The sequence below is a fragment of the Corapipo altera genome, unplaced genomic scaffold (assembly GCF_003945725.1).
Source record: "Corapipo altera isolate COAL_440 unplaced genomic scaffold, ASM394572v1 63, whole genome shotgun sequence".
NCBI lineage: Eukaryota > Metazoa > Chordata > Aves > Passeriformes > Pipridae > Corapipo > Corapipo altera.
Window position 1 is genome coordinate 1,756,292 of NW_020884928.1, and position 25,408 is coordinate 1,781,699.

General features: G+C 36.3%; 1 protein-coding gene across 4 annotated transcripts in view; it reads left to right on the plus strand.

Moving 5' to 3' along the window:
• PIP4K2A (phosphatidylinositol-5-phosphate 4-kinase type 2 alpha) overlaps positions 1 to 25,408 on the plus strand; it is a 107,007-nt gene that overhangs the window by 37,572 nt on the left and 44,027 nt on the right. For 3 of the 4 annotated variants that reach the window (XM_027658709.1, XM_027658708.1, XM_027658710.1), the window contains 2 exons: positions 17,544 to 17,641; positions 18,716 to 18,812. In XM_027658709.1, the coding sequence (XP_027514510.1) occupies positions 17,544 to 17,641; positions 18,716 to 18,812 (195 nt within the window). Of the gene's footprint in view, positions 1 to 6,196; positions 6,261 to 17,543; positions 17,642 to 18,715; positions 18,813 to 25,408 lie in introns of those variants that run through there. The other variant, XM_027658711.1, reaches the window with a different exon arrangement.

A 25,408-nucleotide genomic window follows, 5' to 3' on the forward strand; every position in this document is an offset into this window, starting at 1 on the left:
CATCAAATGAAGATTAAGAAACCAAAACTAAAGCTTTTTACTTTTTCATCTTCTTCCTTCCTTCTCTTTCCCCTCCTCAGCCTGCAGTGAAAATTACTATTAGTTCAAAGTGCTTGCACAGGTCTAGTCCTTGCAAAAAGAGCAGCTGCTCACAGGCCTTTTGCTTGTTCTGGTTTGAGTTTTTTTCTCGTGGCACCTTTGCATGTCCGCTTTGCTGTTTGCTCGTGTGACTATCTGTATTTATATTCTCTGCGAGGTAAAATGTATTTTGCATAAGAGTCAACAATCTTTATCCTTGGTCTCCAAAAATTGTTCATACTACATAATAGTTCCCAGTAAGTAGGTGCTTTGCAAATATTTGAATAGCAGAGTAGCAAAGGAATGATAAGTGAAATCCTCTGTACTTCTACAGTAGCAGATGTCTAGAGCTGAATTTGTCACACTCAACTCCGCTTGGAATTGAAGCACCCCTTTCTCTGCTCTAGGGGCATAACATCTTATGGCTTGTTTTAAACACTTCACCATGACAATATCATTCTGGACTCAGTTTATTGTTGACTAGATCTCCACCATGATAAGTGCCCTGAGCCTTATGCCTCATCTCATGTTATTTCCATGGTCAGTTGAATTTTGTTCAATTAATGGTTGCAGAAATTACTTACAACTTTAATTATTGCATTGAATCTTAAGGCAGCCTACAGTTAAATCCTTCAATAATGTAATTTCTGCCGGGGGAAGACCAAAGTTTGTTAAAGGAGGATAGAGGAAGGAAAGTGAAGCAAATGAGAAATTTGTTGGTGTTTTCTGTATTTCCTGTAAATCAGGAGTATTAAAGGCTGATTTTGGAGCGGATAAAGAAGACAGGAGGCTAAGAGGATGCTAACTTGGTGTGAACACTTCAGGCACTTCATGGTCGCGGTATAGCTGTCAGCTAGTAACAACCTGTGGCAGGTTGGATCTTGGATTTAATTTACACTTGGGAATGAAAAATGTTTGATAGTAACTGAAATAGCAACCAGTCTGACCAGTAAGTAGATGCTAGTGAAGTGCCTCGCTGTTGTTTTGGGTGTGGGGTGTTTGTTTCTTTTTTAGTAAAAGAACCCAAGTAAACCACTTTGGAAGTGCCTCCACCTCAGTTCATGAATGCCAGATTTGCTTATGGTTTTACTGCTTGCCTGGAGGCGTTAATGTAAGCAGGGCACTTAAGCGTACTGTTAAAAAGCACTTTGTGGCCAAATTCAGCCTGCTACTCAGATACATTAGTAGCATAAGGAAAGAAGGCAATCTGTAAGTCTTAGTAAGGTAAAAAGCAAGTTACATAATTTTTCTTTGTTGAAACAATCTACTTAATGTTTTAAATATTATTTTCCTCTTTATTGCACCAAATGCCTCCAACATACTTTTAAGGTGTTAACAACGAAGTGCATGCTTTAAGGATAAATTAAACTTGGGGTTTTCCCAAGGTTCTATAAAACAGCAAAGCCAGTAATTTGTGAACTCAGAAACAGTTTTCCTTTAAGCACCCTCCTTTCAGAGAGTCTGCTACAAAAAATATTAAAATGATCAATTGTATAAAGATGGGATAGATGCCGTTAAAGAGCCACATAAGCATTTCAATAATTTTACTGCAAATACATTTCTTCTCTCTAAGTGGAACCTTAAGTCCTTCTTGTGGGCTGGACTTTTTACTTTCTTCAAGGCACTCATTAAAACAGAGCTGAAATGTTTGGTATACTGAGATAGTCCCAGGAGCTGAAAGAGGGTTATTGCAGTGATACTAGTTTAAAAAATTGTTCCTTTTTTTCGAAAACAAAGAAAACTTAAAGCTGATGACAGTTTGTGGGTTAGAGGTTCTGAAAGGGAAATTGGACAACAGTTATTTTCATATCACTCTCCAGCATTTACTCTATCAGGAGATTCTTTAAATAGCAAAATTCGTACTTTCTAAAGTTCAGGTTGTTCCTGTTTTATGTTACTGGCCTTTAATTACTTTCTGGGGCTGTAAGAGCCATATATTTTATAGAAAAAACATGTCTTGCACAGTACCAGTAGTCAACAGTAAATTCATCATTTAATGCTAGCTTATTTATATCTGTTGTGGATTTTTATTTTGACTGTAACTTAAGAGAGATCTCAATGACAATTAATGCTACTTCAGTTTGAAAAATGACTTAAATAAATCTCTGCTGGTAAGGTTTTTCTCCATGTTCAAACCTCAGTCAGAAACATCATCTAGCTAGTTCTTGGAAGCACAGACTTTCCAAAATTGAACACAGTTCAGTGGGAGCTGTTTAACTTGGATGTTCCTGAAATCCAGGCGAGGAGTACTCTAAAGTAGGCACCCAAAAATACATGGAAGGCTGGGTGCAGAAGACCCAGGTGCACAAGCAGAGTTGATAGACAAGAGCTGTTCTGTGTTTTCAATTTGCTTGTGAAACTACTCCTTCCAAAACAGCTTATACCAATGTCTTTGGCTCTCGTGAGATGAAATAAGCTACAATGGCAGAAGTGTAACTTTTTGCTGGCGTAAATTAGACTCATTTTGTGGTTTACTGGTGACACTATCAAGTGCAGAGCTAGCTCTAACTACATTACAACCTGAATAAAACTAATAATTTTCAGATGGTAAATGAAAGTAAAATAATATGAGAATACAGTATTCTTTATATACAATTTTCATGTGTACTATACTTCAAAAGAAGTAACTCAAATGCCATCCTGGCTGGTACCAGTCCTTAATTCCACCTTACTGTCAAGGAAATTTGGCTGCTTTCCTTGTGGGATTCATCAGAACTAGTCATGCTCTCTTTAACATGTTTTATTTCATTAAGGAGTCACTGAGAAACAAAACCTCTGCTTCTACAGAGAGGGATAAATTACCTCAATTCTTTGTGAATACCTATATATGGGTCCCTCTAGAGCCTATTTGCACAGCAGGTGATGCTCAGGGGCCCTTGTGTTGGAGGAAATGGAGGACATTTCCTCTTAGGCAGTGGAACAAATATGGAACAAAATACTTATTCTCGCTTCTAGGTCTTTCAGTCCTGTGTCTGGTAAGCGCAATCAGTGCTACAGTTAGAGAGATCACAGTATGACAGCATCTGTTTATCCATCATTCAGTATTTTAAGAGATTAGTACAAGGCTATTCTTAGCACTGGCAGATAGATGGTATGTTATTTTAGAATGTGTATTTATTTAGTGTTTTCTTTGATGGTATCTGTGTTAGTATTTGAGGTCACTTGAACCAGCCAGGGCTGTATGAGTCATCTTTATCCCATTAAGTTTACACACTGTGGTCCAAAACATTTCTTTTTTACCTCTTTTTTTTTTTCTTTTTTTTTTTCCCATGGATTATGACCCTAGAAAAACAACACATTCTTGTATTCTGCCAAGTGCAGCTCTCCTCAAAATTGGCTTTAGTTGATCTGTCTTGCCTTCTGGACTTATCTACTACTAGGCAGTAGAAGTGGGAGGGAGACGGTACAGAAAGCCTGTAAACAAGAAGACGTCCTTGCGGTGCTGGCAGCCTTCCTGTGTTTGAAGTCTGCAAAGATGTCTTCAGCATAAGGAAAGCAGAGATGAGAATTGGAAAGATAATCTTCCTAGCTGAAAAGTTCAGCAGAGCTTTTGGTTGCACTGCCGCTTGAATTCGAATTTCAGATTTGTGATATATTTGTGATATAAAGTTTGTTGACTGATAAAGAGTTTATTGATGGTCATACATAACTGCAACTGTAAGCCTAGGCAGAAATAGTGTTCTTCACTATTTGTTTGTTGCTTCAAACTTTGAAGTTCTACAAACCTAGACTTAAATTTTTCTTTTTATACTTTGAGTCACTGCAGTAAATGTATTTTTTTCTTATAGCTGGGTGTCCAAGACAGGATACTTCTGGTTTGCATTTGATAAATATATAAAATTTGTTATGAGTTTTCTTTTGTATTGAGGCAGTAAATTTATCTGATAAAGATGTGTAAATGTTGAAAACCTGTCATTACAGACTTGAATTAAAGAAGGAAAATATTTTAAGACAAAAAGAAATCTAGTGCTTTTCTTTTAAATAATGTGTACTTTTTCAGTTTTGTTGATGCTTAGGCGTGGCAGTTCTTAGCCAAGTGTTGAGGATTATTCCATTTTCTTGATGACTGCTTAGCAATTGTAGATATCTGTGCTGTGAAAAAATACAATTCTATTTGCTTGGGAATTAGAGAAATCTCATCCATTCAGGTTCCAAAAGGTAGCATGAGATAAAAAACACGTCAAACAAGGCTCTCCTTAAGTGAGCTACAGAGCTGAGGCAGAAGACTGTAGTGAATTTTAAACAGAAGTTTAAATTTAAATGAAGCTTAAATTGATAAGCAACTGATTTTTGTTAATATGTATCTCATTTTAATTCTGTTTTGCATTTAATGAAGTCAGTACTGTCTTGAAGTAGGAAGGTCCACTGTATGCCCATCTCTGAAGATTCTTGACAGTGGGCTGGCAGGCAAGGGTTTGTTTTTTAACAGAGATCCTTTTTTAAATCTTCTTTGTCAAACTCCATCTGATAAATTGAGAAGCAATGCCCTAAACCAGCATTCTTTTTCCTAAGTTAAATAAAGCAACCTTAAATATCCTGGATACACAAAGTGGAAAATAAAATAAAAAATAATTAACTTATTTTCAAGTTACATATACTTGATATTGTAATAATTTTTTTAAACAAAGGAAATATTATCTGAAGACTGTAATCAGTTCAACTCACAAACATGCCTTCAAATTTCTAAAGTAGATCTCATCTTCCATAACATTTTCTAATTAGGGGGCCAGAAAAGGAAAACAAGTATTTTTTGCTTTTTTGACTCCTGGTTGGTTTCTCAGCTCTGAATGACCTATCTGTTCAACTCTGTTAGCTGAAATGAAGAAAATATTCTACCTGCACCTGAAAAACAAATTGGTTACCCAAAGCTGGTTTTGCAGTTCTGTAAACTGTGAGATTTTTTAAGTACTTAAATGTTGGCAGCAAAAAGAAATGTCAAAATCGGTTTGTGTGCAGGAAGTTCGGTCATTAGTGCTGATTACTGTTATTTCTCATTTTGTGATGTGTTTTACAAGCATTGAAGTTAAAACTTCATTTAAATTTCAAAATTACTTTTTTTGGATGAATTTTTATTCACTTTGTAATAATCACATCTAAGACTGCAGGCAGCACTCCCCATTTGAGGGGCTTTAGCTCATAGTCCAAACACTTAAGGCAGTCCAAACACTAAAGGAATTGCAGAAGGTAGCATTTCTCTGCTGCCTTCACTCCCCTGCGTCCTTGCAGCGAGCAGGTTTGGCAAGTCATCCAAATGAGCAAAAATCCTTTTATGGCAGGTTTAGTTTGGGTTTTAGCTCTGATTTGTCACACAGCCAACCATGCACCCATGTGGGTCAGAAGAGGAAAAATTTTGGTGCCAAAGCAGGCAAAAATGGGAGAGATAGAAGTGTTGCTTCTGGAGGTGATGGTGGCAACACTGTCTTGTTTGAAGCTTGGACCTCTCTGTGTTTTTCTGAAAGCACCTGTGGCTCACTGAACCTGTTTTCCTCTTAAGTCCTTTCTTGTAACTAGATAGAGGTGTATCTTCTAGATTTCCTGGAAAATACCCACTATTAACTGTGCATTTTCGGTCAAATTTGTACAAAATCATAAATGCTTTTATAAATAATGGGGGTGGGGATATTAAGTACAAGAAAAAAAACCCTGAGCTTACAAGCTTGAAGTAGATACTTTTAAATCCATCCTGGGTTTTGTATGCTTCCTGATGGATTAAAAGCGACAAGCACAATCCTTAACTTGTGCATGTGAACTTCCCTCTGATTCCTGGTGGCTTGGAGGGCCACCACCTCACACCTGACCCTGAAGCTACTCCACCTTTCTGCTGCTGTAGAAATTAACTAATAATGGCTGTCTTGTCATTAGTGCAGTTTACTGTTACTTCTCATCTTATGATGTATTTTACAAAGTATGGCAGCTTGTGGTCTCGGTTTCCTGGAGAAAAATTGCAGTAGCTTTTACTGTGAGTTTCTCTTTCAAAAAAAAAAAAAATTAAATATGCTTTTCAGTTCTTCATATTCAAATGAAAACTAAGGGCAGTATTTCCTTTGTAACACTGTTTTTCAGAAAATATTTTTTAGAAACACTGAAAATGGAAAAATGAGTATGTGTGTGCAGAGGAACGTGGAGGGCATGAGGGTGCACATTCCAGATCGCCTGTGCTGGTGCAGTGATGCAAAGCAGCTGTGAGTTGAGTTAACCAGCCCTTGTACTGTGCAGGCAGTCTGCTCCTGCCTCTGGTCCCAAAAATATTGCTTGGCTTGATACCACGTGACTTCAGCTCTTCAGAAATGCAATGTAGTGCTCACTGTGGGTGCATTATTCAGAACTCCTAATTTTTTATATAGATTTTTTTTTTAATTTCCATTGGAGAATTTCCTGTGTTCAGATTAGCATTAATGGTTGAAAATGTGTGTTGGTAGCTCAGTGAGGTTTTTTATTTAATTATTTATGTGTATATGTAAAATATGTATGTATGTGTATGAAATTCTTGCCTAAGGGATAAATTAAATCTATTAAATGTTTTAAATTCAGATTTTCAAGTATGGAAGTAATAAAAAAGCTGGATTTCCTTTCTCATACTGTTTGTCAGCAGTACATAACCTGAGTCAAATGTCAGTGATGAGAGAGAGTTTCTGTGGGCTGGTTCTGCTCTCTGAGTCTTGGAAATGTGATTCCTGAGTCCAGGGGAGGAAATGAGTGACAGCTGATCAAATACTGGCACCAGCTATCTCATCATGGGAAATGCTTTTTGACCGGATTTTGGAGCAGTGTTACCATGTGTAGTGTAGTAGAAACTGCTACAGAAAACTTCATATCATTATACTTTGGTTTTGTCTTTATCTTTACAGTAAAGGCAATGTTTTGCTGTTGCTGTGCTTACTGAATGACGAAGTTTGATCTCCTTTCAGAGGCACTGTGACACCAGTGCATGTTCAGATTAACAGCACTAAAACCACTGGAGTTGTTTTTTATTTTGGGGCTATAAGAAATAAAAATAGAAAGCGGATTTATGTCATCTTGCCTATTGAACGTGTCCTATTGTCCCCCTAAGCTCATGAAATCCTCTGGTAGCAAAGTTCTGACCTGTAAACTGAGGAAAAAGGTCGTGCAATTTTATTATGTTGCTTTTAACAAATTATATTTTATTTGGTATCAAGGGATAAAAAAAGATGATTACCTTGAGTTGTATAATCACCTCAACTCCCAATTTAATTGGACTAGGAGGGTGACAGGACTTGGGAGCTGGTGAGCCCCTGGCGGCTCCACTGCACCCATCCCTTACTCCTCTCTTCTTCTGCTGGGTTGGGTAGGCTCTCTGTGGGCATAAAATACTGTGCAGTAATTTAAATACTTCACCTGCAGCAAAATGAACATTGCAGTTGTTATATGTGGGCAGTTAATATCTCATAAGTAATGATAATAAATTCATGAAATTTTGTATATAGCGTTATTGCCAAAATAAATTGAGATTCTGTGAGGAGAGAGGATATCCAGAGTGGAAGCAAAACCTGGCTTGTTATAACCACACCAGGATACTGTTCTTTCCCAAACAGTGAACAACTGGCACATAAACTCATTGCTTCAGTAGCCAGTAGCTGCAGAGTATATACCTGAATTAATGTCTGTGAGAAGGGATGATAAATGCATGTTTAGAAACTGTACCTATAAGAACAAGTAAGGATTCCTGACTCGGTGACCAGGGGGTGGACAGGAAAGTGCTAAAATAATGCGTAAACAAACTCAAATGTCTGTTCTGAGCTTGCTACCCAGCTCGGACTCTTTTTGATTTCCTTGAGACTTAAGGCCTTTCATGTCCCCTCCCGGGAGCTGTCACACTGTCCTGACCAGTATCAGCTTCTGCTTTTGCTCTGACAGCGTTTTCATAAACCGAGCCCATACAGTGCTTCATGCAACAAAAACCGTCTGGATGGCGTCCTGATAAAACATGGAAGGCTGGTAACCCTCGCAGTTGACTAGAGAACTGTTAACCTGACCTCAGTCATTACACTACTTTGAAGTAAAAAATTGTATGGTAAGTGCAAGAGGAACATGGTGAAACCAAGATGCATCAGGGAGGTGAATGGAGGGATTTCTCTAAACTGACGAAATGCAATTCTTACCCATTTGGACCTCTAGTGCTGCATGTGCTGCACAGAAAGTTATTACTTCTCCTGAGTGATATAGGTTGAGAAAAAAAAAAAAAAGGTTTTAGCTGCAGGCTTACACTTGCTGTCAGAGCAAGTTCTGTCCCTTGTGCTCTCCAATTACCCTGTTGGTCCATGTTACTGAGAATTGCTGCGCCGCTTTATGGAATGGGCAAATGCATGTAGTTATGACCTTTGTGTACTTGCTTCTGGTGTCACTGTTGGTCAGTTAATTAACTTTTAAAATTAGATTTATATAATGCAAATGGCATTGCAGCTGTTTCAGAAAATTTGCCTCACAGCTTCAGCCTTCACCTTATGCATAGTCAGAAATTACCAGAAGGAATCATGTTTTAATATCATCTTTTCACAATTCAACAGTTTCCTAAATAATAACATACTTGTGAGATTGAAATGCATAACAGCACATTAAAGCCTGTTCACAAGTTGGTCTTCTTTCTTCTTTAGTGCAACTACTAGTAATACTAGTAATAATGTGAAATTAATTACCTTTATTATACCAGTGTAAAAATAGCCAAAAATTGGGCTTTTCTATATTTGTTATTACATCTGACAAATAATAAAGCACATTTGATACCTTAAATTGTTGCTTTATGACATTTGTTCTGCAGCCATCCTAGTTTGTTGTCCTTAGCCAGGATACTCTTAAAACCTTTCTCTTTATTAAGCAGCCAAGTGTTATATGTGGAATGGTTCCTTCAGTTTCTTTTCCCATTATACTTTGCCTTTCTTTAAAGAGAATTTTTTTCTGTGGATTTTCATCTTTCTGTTATAGTATTCAGGTAACACTACAGCATCTCCGTATTTGTTCAACTTCTTACTGGAATTTTATGTTTAACTGCATGGATTAATCTTTCCTGTTCAGAAATGTTATACTTGAAAAATATGATCTTAAAAGCTGTTATTTAATAGACTTGTTAATGTTTATTTTCTGGGTGGTTGGTGAGTTGGGTTTTTATCCAGATTTGAGTAACATGATTCACAGACTGTAAGTGAATTTTAATTCATTTTGTTCTTCCTTGTTGAACTCTTCTTACAGAATCCATAATAGATAATTTAGAAAATCAGCAGAACATTTATCTGTGAGTCGTGTATTACTTTGTATATAGAATTAAACTCATCTTCGTTAAACCTTTCCCTGTGAGAAATACCTGGTGTGTTCCAGCATCTTTCTCTCTTTAGTCCTTCTCTTGTGAAGCTTTCAGAACAAAGCCCAGTGAACTGAAAGTTTATCTATTGCCAGATAAGGGGTTTGTTCTTTAATTAGAAAAATCTAGTCCAGATGGTTATTGGGCCTTGTGACAAGTGTGTATATTTTAAGTCAGTATTTGAAACAATAATTGAAGATGCCTGTTGCTGTGAAAGATTGTGTCAAAGTCTATCAACTTCCCAGCACAAATTGAAGTTTCAAGAAGGTATTTCTGCTCAAAAAATTAAATGTTCTTTTATCAGTTTTGTGGCAAGCCCACTAGCTAATAGCTTGCAAATTGTTGTCTGAGCCTGTGTGTCATGTCTTGTTTTCTTCTTAACCATTGCATTAGCAAACAAAGATGAGCTCATGTGTATTGCATGCATCACAACTCTTCCAAATCTGAAGGATTTCCCTTGCTTTAAAATTTCCTTTTGAACTGAGACTGCACTTTATTTTTCTGTGCCATTTGGTACAAAAAGCATTTAACTTGTCCAAAATCTCCACTACAAATAAGTCACATTTCTATTCTATTTTTCATTTCATTAATGTTCAATAATATATTTGTACGTACTATGATGTTTGACCTAGCTTTTTAGGAGAACAAGGGATTATCATGGCAGACATTATATCTGAGCTGCTTAATTTATTTTTGGCCTTTGATTATTTGGCACATTATGAAGTGTTAATTTTTGCACTCATTGAAAGGTGTAAGCAGATTCACAGGAAGTTTAACCAGATCTGTAGAAATGTGACTTTATGCTTGTCTCTGACGGTATACAGCAGCTGTTCTGGGTATTCTAGACTGTGCAAATGTCCAAGAGACTTGAAAGACTTAAAAACTTGCATCCAAACATTTGTGAAGGGAATGTGATTTTATTATAGGTTCTTTAAACCCTGTCACTCTAAACTGTCTGAACAGGACTGATAACCAATGTATAAAACCCTTTGCTTGGATTTTGGACTCTGATATTCCAAATTTAAAAAAAAACACCTGAATGCTCTTTGAAAACCACTTTTTTTCCTCTGTTTTGGGACTGTATTTGGTATGTCACAATATCCTGTTCAGAGCTTTCTTGAGTGTGTCACAATATCCTGTTTTCCACGTGGGTGCACGTACTACAGATCTTCCTTGCCCAAACATATCCTTTTACTGGGGAAAACAGCAGCTAAGAAGTGTCACAAAAGTATCTGGGGTTTGCTGTGAAATTTTTTATTTTTATTTGGGTTTTTTAATTCCAAGGCAGACCATAAGACTTCAGAAAAGTCTTGCTCCGTTTTTGATAAAAAGTAAAAGCTGTAACTGATGTGTTCATTTCTCAAAATTTCTAAATCTATGAAGTGTATTCAATACCTGTGCAGAGTATTTCAGACGTTCTGTGGTTAGGACTTTGGGAAAAGTATACATTTATGCAGTTTAAAATACATTTGGTTTGGTTGGGCCTACTTTTCTAGTTTTAGATTATTTAATTTCATTGAAAGCCAAAAATCTGATGACAGGCATCACCTGAACTGTAAAAACACAAAGCTGCTCTGGTAATTACTGGTAGATATTTTGGGTCATAAAACTTCCAATGCCTATTACTCTGGCAGCTAGGTGGGCTTTTAAGTTGGTTTGATTTTTTTCTCTTCATACATCTTAAATTGAAATGATCCTAAAAACTCAGAGAAAGTTAAATGCTTTGCCCTCTTTTTTTCTTAGTCATATAATTGTTTTAATTTCAAGAGTTGATTTTGAATAGGTAACTGGAAATTACTTATATAGAAATCTCCTATGCCTTTTAAACTCCTAGCACATTGTGGAGTTAATAAAAAAATAGTCTGGGTAGATATTTTTTACCTTGGGGGTGGGGGGAAGGATGGGGAAAGAGATGAATATTTGTGTGATTGAAATGATGAAAACCTCATTTGAAACAAATTAAGGAGTATTTTGCTGAGCTGATTTATTTCTCTACAGCAGAACTTAGCTTAACCTTTTATTTCTCTTGCAAGGATAGCTTTGAGTGTAATTTAAACTGTCAAATGGCATTTATCAAATGATAGTTTTGCCCTGTAACAGGCAAATGTCTTCCACAAAATTGATTAGCTGCTGACCTCATCCACCCTTTTCAGACCCTTCAAGGTAGATTTCAAAGAGTTGTAAAATAATCACTTCACTTTCAGTTTATACTTCAACACAAGGCGTTTACTGTCCTGGTAGCAATACTGCAGTGTGTTCCACATCTGGGATGGAGAGGATGTAAATGCCTGCCTATAGCTCTGCCTGTCACCACTCGGGCAGTTGTGCTTTAACCTAAACCCCTACTCCTTGCAAAGTAGGAACAGCTTTGGAAATGGCTTTTCACAGGACAATAGAATGAATTAGATTAAGAAATTTCTAGGTGATTGTGTTTTAGTAATGAAGAAAACACTCTGTTTGGTAAGACCTGCAGGGTGCTCAGTTATCAAGAAGGTGCCAGAAGAATGAAGGATAACAGTCTAAATGTGACATTTTGTACCCTAAACAGTTTTCCTCTGTTACATTCTTATTCTGCAGCCTTGTTTTGGAAGAGCAATCCATTAGAAGCCCATAGGCTTGCTTTTGTAAGCATTAACCTCACAGTAAATGAATTAACTGTGCCTTTGAGAAAGTTTGTAGCCTGCTCAAAATGGTGACTCTGTGTCTGAATGAAAAGTATTGTTTAATATTTTTTCTCTTCGGATTTCTGTGCAAGTTTCTTTGCCAAAGAAACTGTGATGCGGAAAGTAAAACCATGGACATAAAAATCTCAGAACTGCTGGTGGTGTTAAAAGTTCAATTCTATTTTTAGACCTCAATAATTTCTTTCTTCCGAAATCTCTACCACTCCTACTTGTTCCAAGATCTGTGTTTAAAAATACACAGATACACAAATTTGTTAAAAATGCACTTTCAGAGTAACAAAGCCAGTTGTAGCTTGTTTGTCTCAGCAGATCAGACTGCTGTGAGTTGACTTTCAGTTCAGAAAGAGCTGGAGATAAACAGAGCTGAAAAGAAAGTAGCACTTGCACAACTTCACCTACATCCAGCATTGGGAGCAGCAGGGATTTTCCTGTGCATGAAACTGCCAAGAGCCATAGCTGCAATTGAGATGTTTTATCAAGCTGTTTGGTGTGAAAACACCTCATGCCTCCATGGTTTCAGCGAATCTGGCTGGCTGATATGTTAAATTAAAAGGAAACGGTATCTATGCTGTATACTAAAGCTGTACTATGAAATGCAAGGAACCCCATACAAAATGAAGACTTTAAATAGGAAGGGAATTTCAAAAGGAACAACTAGGCATTGCTAAGTAGTCTGAGTGTGATTTGTGATGTGCTTGGGATGAAATTTTGGACATCGTACATGGCTTCTTTGATTTTTATTTTATAGTTGGTTGGTTGGTTGGGGTTTTTTTAATGAATAATACCAGCTGTAATGTGTTACACAGGTTTTTTGCTGTAGCATTGTAACAATAGGCATCAGCTCATATCTGTTGGAGAACAGGATCATTGTCCTGACTCCTAACTAAACATGCAATATATGCTGTAAATTGCCTTTATTATATGCTGCTTAAATATCTCATTGTCTGCTTTGCATACAAGCAATTTATTGCTGCTTATGTTCTGACAGAATGAAAACTAATGCTTAATTAAGCATTGCCCTAGTAATGTGGTGTTTAGGGTGAATGTATCTGAATTAAATAAGGGCCATTAATAATGCCTAACAATTTATGATATATTCATTGCTTGATTTCAAATCATATGAATTAGAGAAGCTTATTTGAAATGTCACCAATATGAAAATGGCTTTGTGGGAACACCTCTCTGTGTGCTAATTTCGGAATCATTACCAGCTGAGTCTTACTATTTATTCAATGTCCAGTAGGCTTTTATTATTCCCTTATTTGCAGTTTAATTACAACCTCTGTTTTCCTGACAGTGTGAATTCAATCCTAAACCTGCAGGAGCAAAATGAGTTGCAATCAGTCGTTTTTTGCCTGAAAGCCTCCTTTTGCTTCAGCCCCCTCCCACCTACAATGATCAAGCCACCACTCTGGGCAGATCTCTACTGCCACAATTTTTTCTACCGTATGTTTAAAGAGGCGATACCAGTCTTAAGGCTTTTAAAATTCTTCTACCTTAAAGCTTGCAAGTTGTTGTTTCCATCTCGCATAACCACCTGGGTTTATACTAATATCACAAAAGATAATGTGAATTAACTACTTAAAGAGAGGTTTCTGAGTCACTTACTAATATCTTGTGTGCATGAGTTTACAAACGTTATTAATACACATGAGGTATTTGTACATAATATGTGTGGTTACCGTGCAACTAAAATCTTAGTCGTTCATATTTAAAACAACATTCTCTAAGACTGTTATATGAGATTTAAATTCTTCAAAGGTACAGCAAGCATTGTCTGTTTCAAATAGCAAGACAAACTTTAGCAAATTTTTTCATTGACAACAATAATTCAAACCAGATAAAGGACACAGGTTGCAGGACTAAAGGAACTTTTCTTCTCAATATGATGCACATGCATTTATTATGGAGATGCTATGCATTTGGATTCTCATATAATTGTTAAATGAATGTTTGATCCTGAGCCCTCAGCAACAAGTCCGTCCTCTGTCCAGTGAGCTCTTTTTGCTTCATTTACTCTCCGCCATTATCTTGCAGGAAATTGTTTCTTGCTTATGATTTTATTACATTCAAAAGCACTCCTCAGAGGAAAATGGGTATTTCTTATGTAATTATTACGGCTATTGTAACACAGTTTCTGTTGTAATTGGATGAACTTTCATCCTCACAGACCCATCTCATTTGCTATTGCTAAGGGAGCTTAGCTGTATTTAATGGGTAACATGAAGAGGTGCGCATAGTATTTGTCAAAGGTATCACATGAATCTTAATGTATTTTCTGTTGTGCTTGACTTTCAAACACAGACAAAAAGAAGCAAAATTTGCATCTGAGATAAGTTGGGGGGCTCAAAATGTTTTCTTTACGTTTCATATTTAGTGTCTTTCAGATGTGACTGTTACTTCACACAGTGATGGCAGAGAATTGATCCCTCTGACCTTTCCCTTTTCTTTTAGCTTTTCAAGAGCTGTTTGTGGGGGAGTTTTGGATATTGTTTCTTCTCCCTCCCTCTCCCCCCAATGTGGTTCCAGTTTCCACCAAGATCTAATGACACGGGTATTCCTTTCTGTCTTGTGTGCATTTTCCAGTCTGGCCTCATCAAATCTGTCCAAAAAATGTACTATTGCACAAAGAACCAGACCTTATACTTGAAAGGTTTAAATTAATTAATGGCCTGTGCCACTGGGACATGCCATTACTCGGCTGGTGTGCTATGCCAAAGGTCATTTCTACTGTGTGTTCATCACCTGCTTTTTTATTTTCCTATTCTGCTAGAGAGGAATTCCCTAAAATATTAGAGAAATTACTTTTGCATATCTCAGAGTTGGATGAATCTCAAAAAATCAAAACAAACCCCCACAAAACCAAACAAAACCACAAACAAACAAACAAACAAAAAGCCCCCAAAAATCAGAAACCAGCACCCCTGGGGAAAAAAAACAAACCAAACCAAACAAACCCCAAACATTCTATTAGTCTCCCTGTTAGTCTCTCTCTGCATTTTTCTCCCTAATTGGGGAATGGGGGAGTGTGCATTCAGATCTTACTGGAGCTTCTTAGGAGAAGTATTTTGGAATTTTTGCTTAAAATAGATGAATCTCAAAAGTGTGCACATACAAACACATTTGCCTTTGTTATTTCGCTGTGCAGATGATGCTTGTAAGGCCTACAGGTACAAGTAAAACTGTGCCATTGTAGCACAAATTTAAGTATTCACAGCATGAAAGCAAATCTATAGATGTATGTAGAGAAAATTTACATCAGCAAATTAAGACAGCAAATGTACGTGAAAATTTGATCAATGCAGTTTTGATAATCTAACATGCAAATTTGCAAGCAAACTTTCTGTTGTTGTAGATAGTTGAAGATGTTTGAATTCAGCATTTTTGACAGTATTCAACAGAAGGTATTCTTGGGATCACTTTTGTCTGGAATGTATATGCATGTAGATTTCTACTGGCTTTCGTTCCAATGTGGAATTTGTTGTATGATCTGGCAATCTAAAAGAGAAGGTAATTCTGTATAAGCAAATCTAAAGTTTCATATCTCTGCGTAATATAGCTAAATGTCCCTACTTTTATTTGTACAGCAGCTACACTAGTTCTGCAGACTCGTGAACGACTCTGTGGTTTCAGGGTGAGATTGATGTACAGCAGTATCAACTTCAGTAAAGAGCATGTATGTTGGATGTAGTGATTTTCGATCAGTGTTTTGTTATGTTATGTTGTATTTAATGAGGTGCCATTGTGATTTATTAGGTTTGTACAGCTGTATTTTCAAAAATTTACTGGAGTTTCTTCTTTCTCTCCCTTTGGAAGGAGAAAAGAGCATTCTCCCTACAACTCCAGGGAGCAGAGCACACTCAGCTCATTCCAGATATCTGTTTCCTTTCTCCATTCTACTATACAGCTGCCAGGCCTCTATCTAGAGCTTTTCAGGGATTTCCTAAGAAGCGTTTTTTAAAGTAAATTCAACAGATTTCATCAGTTTTCATGTAGACTGCAAAGATCTGAATAATAAAAATGAGATATGACAGGGAACGTTACTGGGACTTTAAAACATTGAAAAGTAACAAGGGCACCTGACCTGCCTGTGTTGGTTTCTTTCCTCTGCTTAAGAGCTAAAAGGCTCCTCACTGTTTTCTTACTTTGTTTAACTTCGGTTCTGCAAAAGGTCATAGTTGCAGGGAGTGCATTTTTTTCCTCCTGTATTTATAACCTATGGCTGCTTCAGTGAAGGTTTCTCCAAAAGCCTCTCTGGAAGAAAATAGCACTTAAAGCCAACTAACAGCTTCCTAGTTAGAAAACAGTGGTGGATAAGCAGTGCTGAGAGCTGAGAGTCCCAGTGTGCATTTGTATTCATATAGAGTGGGATTTCCCTCTAACCCCTGTAGAAAACTGCTGAAGCAGAATGTGCTTTGCATGAGCAAAAACATTTGACTGGGTAAATCGAGATGCATGACCAGGGTGTATAGTACTGTAAGAACATAGGTAAAATGTATGTTATGGGTATTTGGTGACTGTTGTTCTAATGAGTATCTCATTCCTAGTTTGGAAGCACCACTGCAAGCTAACAATTCTCTTTTATTTATCGTGATTTAGTTAAATTTTACTAAAGTAAGGGTAGATTAATACATGCAATAATAAAAACATGCCTACAAATTGGGTCGTGGTAAAGTTGTCTACATTTTATCACAGAGATGTGGTTAGAAGTGGATTTCAAATATATGTGAAAAATCCTAATCTGGAGAATACTGGCAATATTAATTTGAAAGCTAGAAAGTGTAGATGGTCCACATAAATATAAGAAAATAAGGAAAACATTAGGACTTCCATGCCCATCTATATCTAAGCAAAAATTCAACTATTTAAATACTTTGTCCAACTTGAACAATCAAAAAAATGTCTGAATACTGTGACAGAAAAACTCATCTGAGTTCTGCACTACTGTGAGAAATAAAGCTGTGTTTATTGAGCCCAAAGTGTATGCATTCACATGTATGAAAAATTTCATTTTATTTTCTATAAATAGTTCAAGACACAGTCATGTAAGACTACTGTGTAAGCTACAAGGGTAAATAGTAATTGGAAATACAGAATTTGAATTATCTTTGGAAAGCATCGTGCAACTGAAGAAACAAGAACAGTATTTTAGGATAGAAGACCATTTTGCTGGCATCCTTGTTGACCTTCCGTAAAAAGTACACTCCAAGCGTGCTTTGAAGCCCTTTTTTTTTTTTTTCTGAAACAGGTACAAATATGGAATAGTCTTTCTTCTCTTTCAAAGTGTCAGTCTTGAGATTGCATTTAATCTGGAAAGAATAAAACTGCTTTTGCGTTCTTCTGTTACTTACATTCACCCTCAGGACAGACAGACAAGAAATAGTTGACTGAATAACATTTTCATAGTTAAGACATATGCAGCATCTTTGCAGAGACATCAGCAAATAAATATATTGTGTTTTCTCTAGATCAATGAACTGAGCCATGTTCAAATCCCTGTTATGTTGATGCCAGATGATTTCAAAGCGTACTCAAAGATAAAGGTGGACAATCACCTTTTCAACAAGTAAGTACAAGTAACAATTTTGTGTGGAAGTGGATAGTGGCAGTGATATTTTTATGAAGTACTATGAACTCTGTTATTTTTCAGTGCATGGGACTGAAGTTTTGATGATTAAGTTAATCCTGCGATAAACATAACCATCTGTGCTGTTCTAAAAAGCAACAGCAGAGGATGCTGGGTAGAATTTTTCCTCCATATGGTTTATTATTGCCTTATGAGTATCTTAGATATTGAAGGTGATCCTTTCTTGGTGTGATTATTTATGGCTGATACAAGTTTTTATTTGGATATTTTTAAAAACGTAAATTCATGCATATGCACTTTTTATTAAATGTAATATTTGAATAAGAATGAGAATCTAAAGCATATATCAAATGTGAATAGTGTTCAGCTTTTTATATTCCATAACAGAAAACCGTACCAATCATATAGAAGCTTCAAAAGTATTAAGGTCATTTCATGTAATATCTATGTCTTTTAAAAATAAATCCACCATAAGCAGTATGTACAGACATACAAAACTATTAATGCTTGTTTATGTATAACCTGAATGTTATTCAAGAATATATTTGGAAAATAGAAGAATTCTGCTTTTGGATAAGTCTAAAATTAACACTAGGATATTAACATTAGTTATGTATTGAATGAGTTAAATTTTCTCGAAGCTTTGGCACTGTCAGTACATTTTGGTGTCACAGATGGTATAGTAATTATTGTGTAATCCAATCTAAGATTTCACCCTTGAAGTAAGTTTAGGGCAATGGGAAAGCATTCTTCTCTGCTTTTGAGTCCATGTTTCAAAGTTGTCAAAATATGGTTTGTGTTTATTTCATCCTTATGTTGTAGCTCCTTAGCTAATAGCTAAGTTAATAAATGTGTATACGTTTATTAAACATTGTGAAGATGAAGAAAATAACACAACAAGACCCAATCTCTTTGAAAAAAGAAAGCATTAGAAGAGAGATTGTAAATCTCCTTATCCTCTGCTTTCTATGAACAGAATTGAGACAGAATTCTTTAGAGATACTTGTTATATATGCACACGAATTAAGTTGATTTGGTTTTATATTCTTTCAGAGAAAACATGCCAAGTCATTTCAAATTTAAAGAATATTGTCCAATGGTTTTCCGTAATCTGAGAGAGAGGTTTGGAATTGATGATCAAGACTTTCAGGTAAGTTCACTCTGAAAACACTTAAACTGGTGGTACAGAGATTTTAAAGTTTAGTGATGATGCAGTTGTGAACAAGCAGGCCAGTGTGCTGAAATAAGATTTTGGGTTTTTTGTGTAAGTTGGAGGAAAACTAAGAGAAGAAGAAGACTTTCTTTCTACATATTCCCCCACCTGCAGCCAGAACACTTCTCTTTTACCTCTTGGCCTGCCCTTGCTGTCTTCTGATTCCTATCCTTCTGCCATCTTTGGTCTTCCATGTTTCCCATTAGAGTACCTCCCAGTCATAAACCATGTTATTGAATCTGCAGGGTAATACTTCTGTCAATAGAGAGAAAAAGTAATGTCTGGACACTACTGACAAGATATGCTATATTCAGCTGAGTAACTTAAATAACAGTTACTTCAGTGGTCTGTCTGTGTGAGATGTGGTTTCTGAAATGACCATAGCCTTTTTTTTTTTTTTCCCTTCACGCTCTTTTGGTTAGAAAAGAGTGACCTGTGGCCTACCAGCTTCATCCTGCTTCATCATGTCTCATTTTCCTGTTGTTAAGAGGATCTGGAAACAAATCGCTTGTGTAAAGCAGATACAACAAACCAAGAAATTGCTCCAGATTTGGCAGAACTGCTCCATGCAGTCAAAGCTTCTTTCTATCTCTCCGAAAGAAAGTCCTTGAACTCTACTTCAGTCTGATTTCCACTTCTCGCTGACAGTTCCCTTTTCCATTAGCAGTTCGTAATGCACAGTGTTGGGTCACAGGGATAATTCCTTCTGCAGTCACACTGCAAGATGTCCTGTCCTAAAGAATACACGCTGTGCAACCCAGCACCGCTTCCTCTCATGTTGTTTTTTAAACTATTTTGATGTGAGCTGCAGTTGTATTTATAACTTGTCACTATGATACATTGTGAGAATATTTAATAAATGGTTTTAAGTAGCTAAACAAATGGTACAAAATGCATTTGTACAATAACGCTCCTATTCTTGCTAATAGAGCAAACTGAATACTGCAGCTGAAATCTACATCTGAGTCCTTCGATGATCCTCTACCAATTTTCCCCTTTTCACTATCAAACACTGAGTTAGAAATGCATAGGTGGGTTAAAACACACTTGAAGGTGTGCAGATGGAGATTAGTTTATGAATCTCAGGATACAGCCACTGTAACCTTGGTAAGACATTTTACCAGTCAGTGGAGAAGAGGGTTGGGTTGGTTTATTTTGGTACAGCTGTTGTGGTTATATTGCGTGATTTTTCATTATCCTGTTTACTTTAAGAGGAAATACACTGAGACACAGGCCAACAGTTAAAACAGTTGTATCCAGTTGCATTCCTAGTTCAGTTTTGCTGATGGACCGAGGAGGATCCTATCATTTGGGAAGTTATTTGATCCCTTTATATGAAGATTTCCTTTTTCTTGACAAAGGAAAAGGATGAGTGTCAAAGAAGGACATGTGATTGCTCCTAAACTTAAAATTGTTGTGTCAACTCATGCTTGCTATTTTTCAGAAGGTGGGGTTTTGGCATTACTAGACAATTAAAGTTAAATTTCATTAAATATATATTGGAAAACTTAAGATGCTGTCGTTAGTTAGAACTGGCGAACTTGTCATAATCAAAAATGTTGCATTCCACAGCACAGTGAAATGATTCCATCTGCACTGCTGTTCTGCAATAAAAATTCCTGTTCTAGCTATGTTATACTGCTGTTTGGATTTACTAATGATAACAATGATAAAACAGCATTAAGGAACTGTCATTGGACAAACTGTCCACATTTTCAGATTAAAGCCAAAAATATGTCTTTGTAGGTACACGTTTTGGGTTTTTTGACAGTGCAACCAAAGAACAATCCAACATAAGAAAATATAATGACATCCTGGTTTTGATACAACAAAATTATTTATTAGTTAGAAAAAAAATCTCAATGCTATTTAGTATTAAAGTATATTTAGTGAAAAACAGAAGACAGTTAATATTAATTTTAACCCAAAGGAAGACAGTGTCTGCCTATTTTTTTTCCTCAGCCCAAACAGTTTATCACTCTGAATTCTTATTCAACTGGAGTAGTTTGATTAAAAAGAAAAAATCTTATGAGCTCAAAGTATTAATGTATTTTGAACACACTTTCAAAATTAAATTATTCTTATAAAAATACAGATAAAAAACATTCATGTCACCCCATGTGTAAGATAAGGATAATCCCTATTAAAAGTAGAAGTTGCTTTCATTTTAATGTTACAGTCTCTGTGATTTAAGAAGGAAATCTCATTTTACAAAGGGAGATCCATGGAATATACTTTTTTTCAGATAATCTTTATCTTCAAGGAAATTATTCCAATTAATATTGGTTAAAATGATTGTCTTAGAACAAAACATTAATTTGAAAAATTCTTTGCAGTGTTGAACTAAGGGAAAGCTTATGGAAGAAAAATCAAGTAACTTTCTCTGGACAATTTTTCTTATATAATGATTTTCAGGAAGGGAGTCCTAATCAATTGTGAACAATGTCATTCCCATTATTGAGCAAGATAGGATTGGTTTAGATAAATAAACCCAATTACTTTGTTCATTAGTCAGACGCATCAGTTTAAATCATGAAGAACATTCATTTTAAATGTTCTTGTTTTCAGAATGTTCTATAGATATCCTTGATGAGTTGTTCCAGAGGGCAAATAGTCTTTCCTTATGAGTAAGCATGAAAAAAAACATAACCTGTCTCATGGAAAAAATTGGTAGTGTATGCTCTACTCATTAGGCTATGCTAATTTTAATGCTTTACATTATGTTTATCAATTTGTACAGTAATTTTTTTGACTGCTTAACACACAGACTTAGTTCATATATGGAATGGTTAATATATGGAACTTCCTCCACGTAGTGTGACTTCAGAGTCAGAGGAATTCCTTAAGTTGTATATGGCTCATGCCTTACAGGAAACCATTTCTAGTAATTTCTACAATTTCTGGAATGGACTCCCTTCCTTCACATGATGAAAACCAACTCCTTTTTTTGAGACGTTTCTGGTAATCTGTCCTGCATCTGCTGTCTTTCATAGCTAGTTGGGCATCTCCAAGAGGCATTTAGTACTAAACTAGAATTGAAGTTTCGTGGAGATACATGTGTGTTGCTAATACCAAGTGGAGGGCTTTTTGTGATTCATTCCTTATTATGGAGAGCAGTGTGGAAAATATAGTATGAAGTTAGTGAAGCCTTGAGTTTTATTCAAAGGTTGCCTATAGAAACTTGTTATGACAATTAAGTCTTCGATGTAGATTAAGAAACTTTGTTCTTACATAAAAAAAAATTTCTAAAATATTTATTGCACCAAATTAAAAACTGGTCTGGCTGGTTTTGCTTTGAAGGGGGAACACAAGAGGTGATCAGTCAGTATGAATCAAAATTTCATTTGAATGATGGAAAAACTTTAAAACCATTTTAACCACTTACAAAGACTATAAATTATCAAAGGGAAAGAAACTATTGTTTTATTTTGTGCTGTTGGATGTTACAAGTACATATGGATATCAGATTGAAGATGATTTTTTGAAGTGTCAAAATAATTCCACAAGCCAGAGCATTAAGTAATGACAGATTTTGCCTTAATAAGGTAAATTAGGTATTTTTTGTTAGCGTTTTCTTATTTAATTGAGAAAAAATCCTTCTAACCTTGACAGAAAAATACCTTAGAGCATTAACTATTTCTAGTAAAAAAGAAAAAGTGGATTAGAAAACAGATATTGTAAAGTAAGTCCCTCCCTAGAGCACTAAAATAATTTTTAATTTCTTTGCACCTCCTCAGCTTTAGACATTGGTTCTGTAAGGGTTATTCTACAAAAATCTGGATTTTTTTTTTACAAAATAAATGGGGTAACTGTTGACCCTTCGGTGTTTGTTATCAACTTGGTTGACATAGTTTATCTTAGAAAAGCCAAGAGTACAGTTCTGGCAGAAGAATTATAGGATTAACTTCTGTAAACTGCAAAATTATGAGAGATTAACAGGCAAGCAGCTAGCCTGACGCCCCCCAACAATCTGTAGAAAAATAGGATCTACTACTGTTACAAATGCTTCTGCTGCTGTTGCTCTGGAAAGGGAAACTTATTTTACTATGCTCCAACACATCTGTTCTTGCTTAAAGTTATTGCTGAATCCTACATCTGGATTCTGCTAGGCAAAACAGGGAGACTGGGTTCTTGCCCAATAAAGTACAATTCCTCATACCAGAGGGCACCAACATCTCAGTGTACCTAATGAGCCTTCTTCTGGGGATGGGGCAGAGCACAACCCATTTCCCTTGAAGTTTTAGTACTTGGTGTAATAGTGACAGGCTCAGATCTGACTTTTCCTGTCTGCAGGAGAAATTTGTAGAGATTCTCTGTACAGGACAAAGAATTTATAAAGAACTTTTAGCAGATGGTCTGTAAGTTCTTTTTAATTTGGATCTGATTAATATTTCTCTAAGCATTTTTCCATGTAAAAGATCAACATCTAAAATTGAGAAGAATTGAGAATTTGATTTTGATTTGAGTCTCAATTGATAATTGCGAATTCCTGCTTTTAAGCAATTTTCCCTAATAACAAACCATGTGAACTTGGTATTTTTCACTTCTTCTCATAAGAGTGTCAGTGAGACTTCAATATCTCTCAAGCTTTCTATGCAAAAGGATTTGTAGTCCAGACTCTTAATATGGCATCAGGAAAACAATACAAATTCTAGATTAATTTTTCAGATGTCAGCCTTTAATATAATTTTAAGTGTCTAAACCTCAGATCATCAAAATTCTTATTAATCTTTAAATATTTCTGCTCATTTTGCATAACTTAGCCAGTCCTAAAACATCATCTTAAGAGCTCAAAAACTGTTTTGCAATCTAAGATCATTTGTTTCTTCAGACAAACAAATATTAATCAGACCTCTCTGCTTCTGCACAGAAATTCATACTTCCATTTATTGGCGCTTGTTTTGTTAAAGAACAAACTTCTGGCATCAAACTACAGACAACGAGGTCAGCAACAAATACATCAGTAACAACTATGTTAGGAGTTGGATCTTAATTCCTAAGACATGACCTCTTCAATTAATTTAATAAAATGCATTAAAAGTCCTGGAAGCAAGAACTGTCATGAACAGAAAATGGCTATGCTGGTCATTTTAGCATAGTAAGTCTGTCAGTGCATGAAAAATTCTTGGGCTCATCTGTTAGGTGAGATTCCTGTAGCAGAGTATACAGTATGTGGGTCCCAACTGGGCATTGACACCAAGATGTTCAGAACTGCTGACATCTTGTTTGACATGGGAATAGGCAGTAGCAGCCCAAAGGTTTTGAACCAGCTACAGTATCAAAAACTTTGGGTTTTGTAGTCTTTCCAGCATGTAAAAATGAAGTCTGCAATCTATATCTTACATTCTAGGATTATGTTCTAGGATTTAAGTATGAGCCAAAGTAGAATTTAGTTATGGTAGAACTTAACTTTAGTGCATATGGCAGCAGAAACCCTAACTTCTGGTCTCTCTTAGTTTTCCCTAGAGAAAACATTTGATTTCCCTTGCTTTTGACCGTTCCTTGCCTAAACTAAGTATCATTCACAACTGGGCATTCAGACTAGAAAATAGCAATTTAGTGTGTGCTGGCAACATCAAAAAAACGAACTGGTAGGCACTCCCTGAGTTCTTGTGGAGATAGCTATTGAAAGGGAGGCATCCAGCCAGGCTTTGTGGGGCTGAAGGGAAAAGGCTCCCAGAAAAAGAGCCCTAACTCTTTCCAAAGCAAGTGCATGCCTTAAGCTGACAGCTCCAAATCTAGATCTACAGTCTCAAAAGAATAATTTGATTTAGGAAAGAGTCTCATGTTTTATTCATTAAACTCTCATTCAGCGAAGTCAAGGAACCCATAACCTTTCTCCTGCAAGGATAGCTCAGAGCAAAAAAGAAAAAGTTGGTGTTTCTCCTTTCTCTGTCAAAGTCTTTCTCCTCAGTAATCACTCCCTGAATGCAATTTGCTTATAAATGTTTATAGGTGTTCAGAATGTATGTGTATCCACATCTTAACAAGGTCGTAGTAATGACTCACTTTTTCAGATGAGTGCACCACAGGACCAGTGGTGTCCTGTTTTCGTCTTTTGGAGGTCCCATGACATTCACCATAGGTCCTTTGGGAGCCGTGCTCGTGAGCTGACAACAAATCATTGTGCATTATTTCCATACATCTGTCAAAGGCAGAAGGGGATTGTATCCCTGAATGTGCTTGTAGTGTGTGTTACTAGTTAGGTATCCTTTGCTCCCTGCCAAACTTCTTAAACACTTTTCAGTGTCAAAGATCAGTGTTTCCTGATCAGTGTTTCCAGATAAGAACCTGCTTAATAGCAAGAGTGCACATTGCCAGCATACAAAATAAATCCAAAAGTCTTCTCTACCCATCCCTGCATGACAAACCCAGACACTTCTGGGTTTGTTGCTTCTGTTGTTACATTAAAACACTAGTGGTTTGCCTTTCTTCCCTCTAGAAGTCACTGACAAAACGCTGTCCTGAACACCATCCAAGAAGTGTGTTGCTTGTTTCAAATTACAGCGAAGAACCTTGGAGCATCTATGATG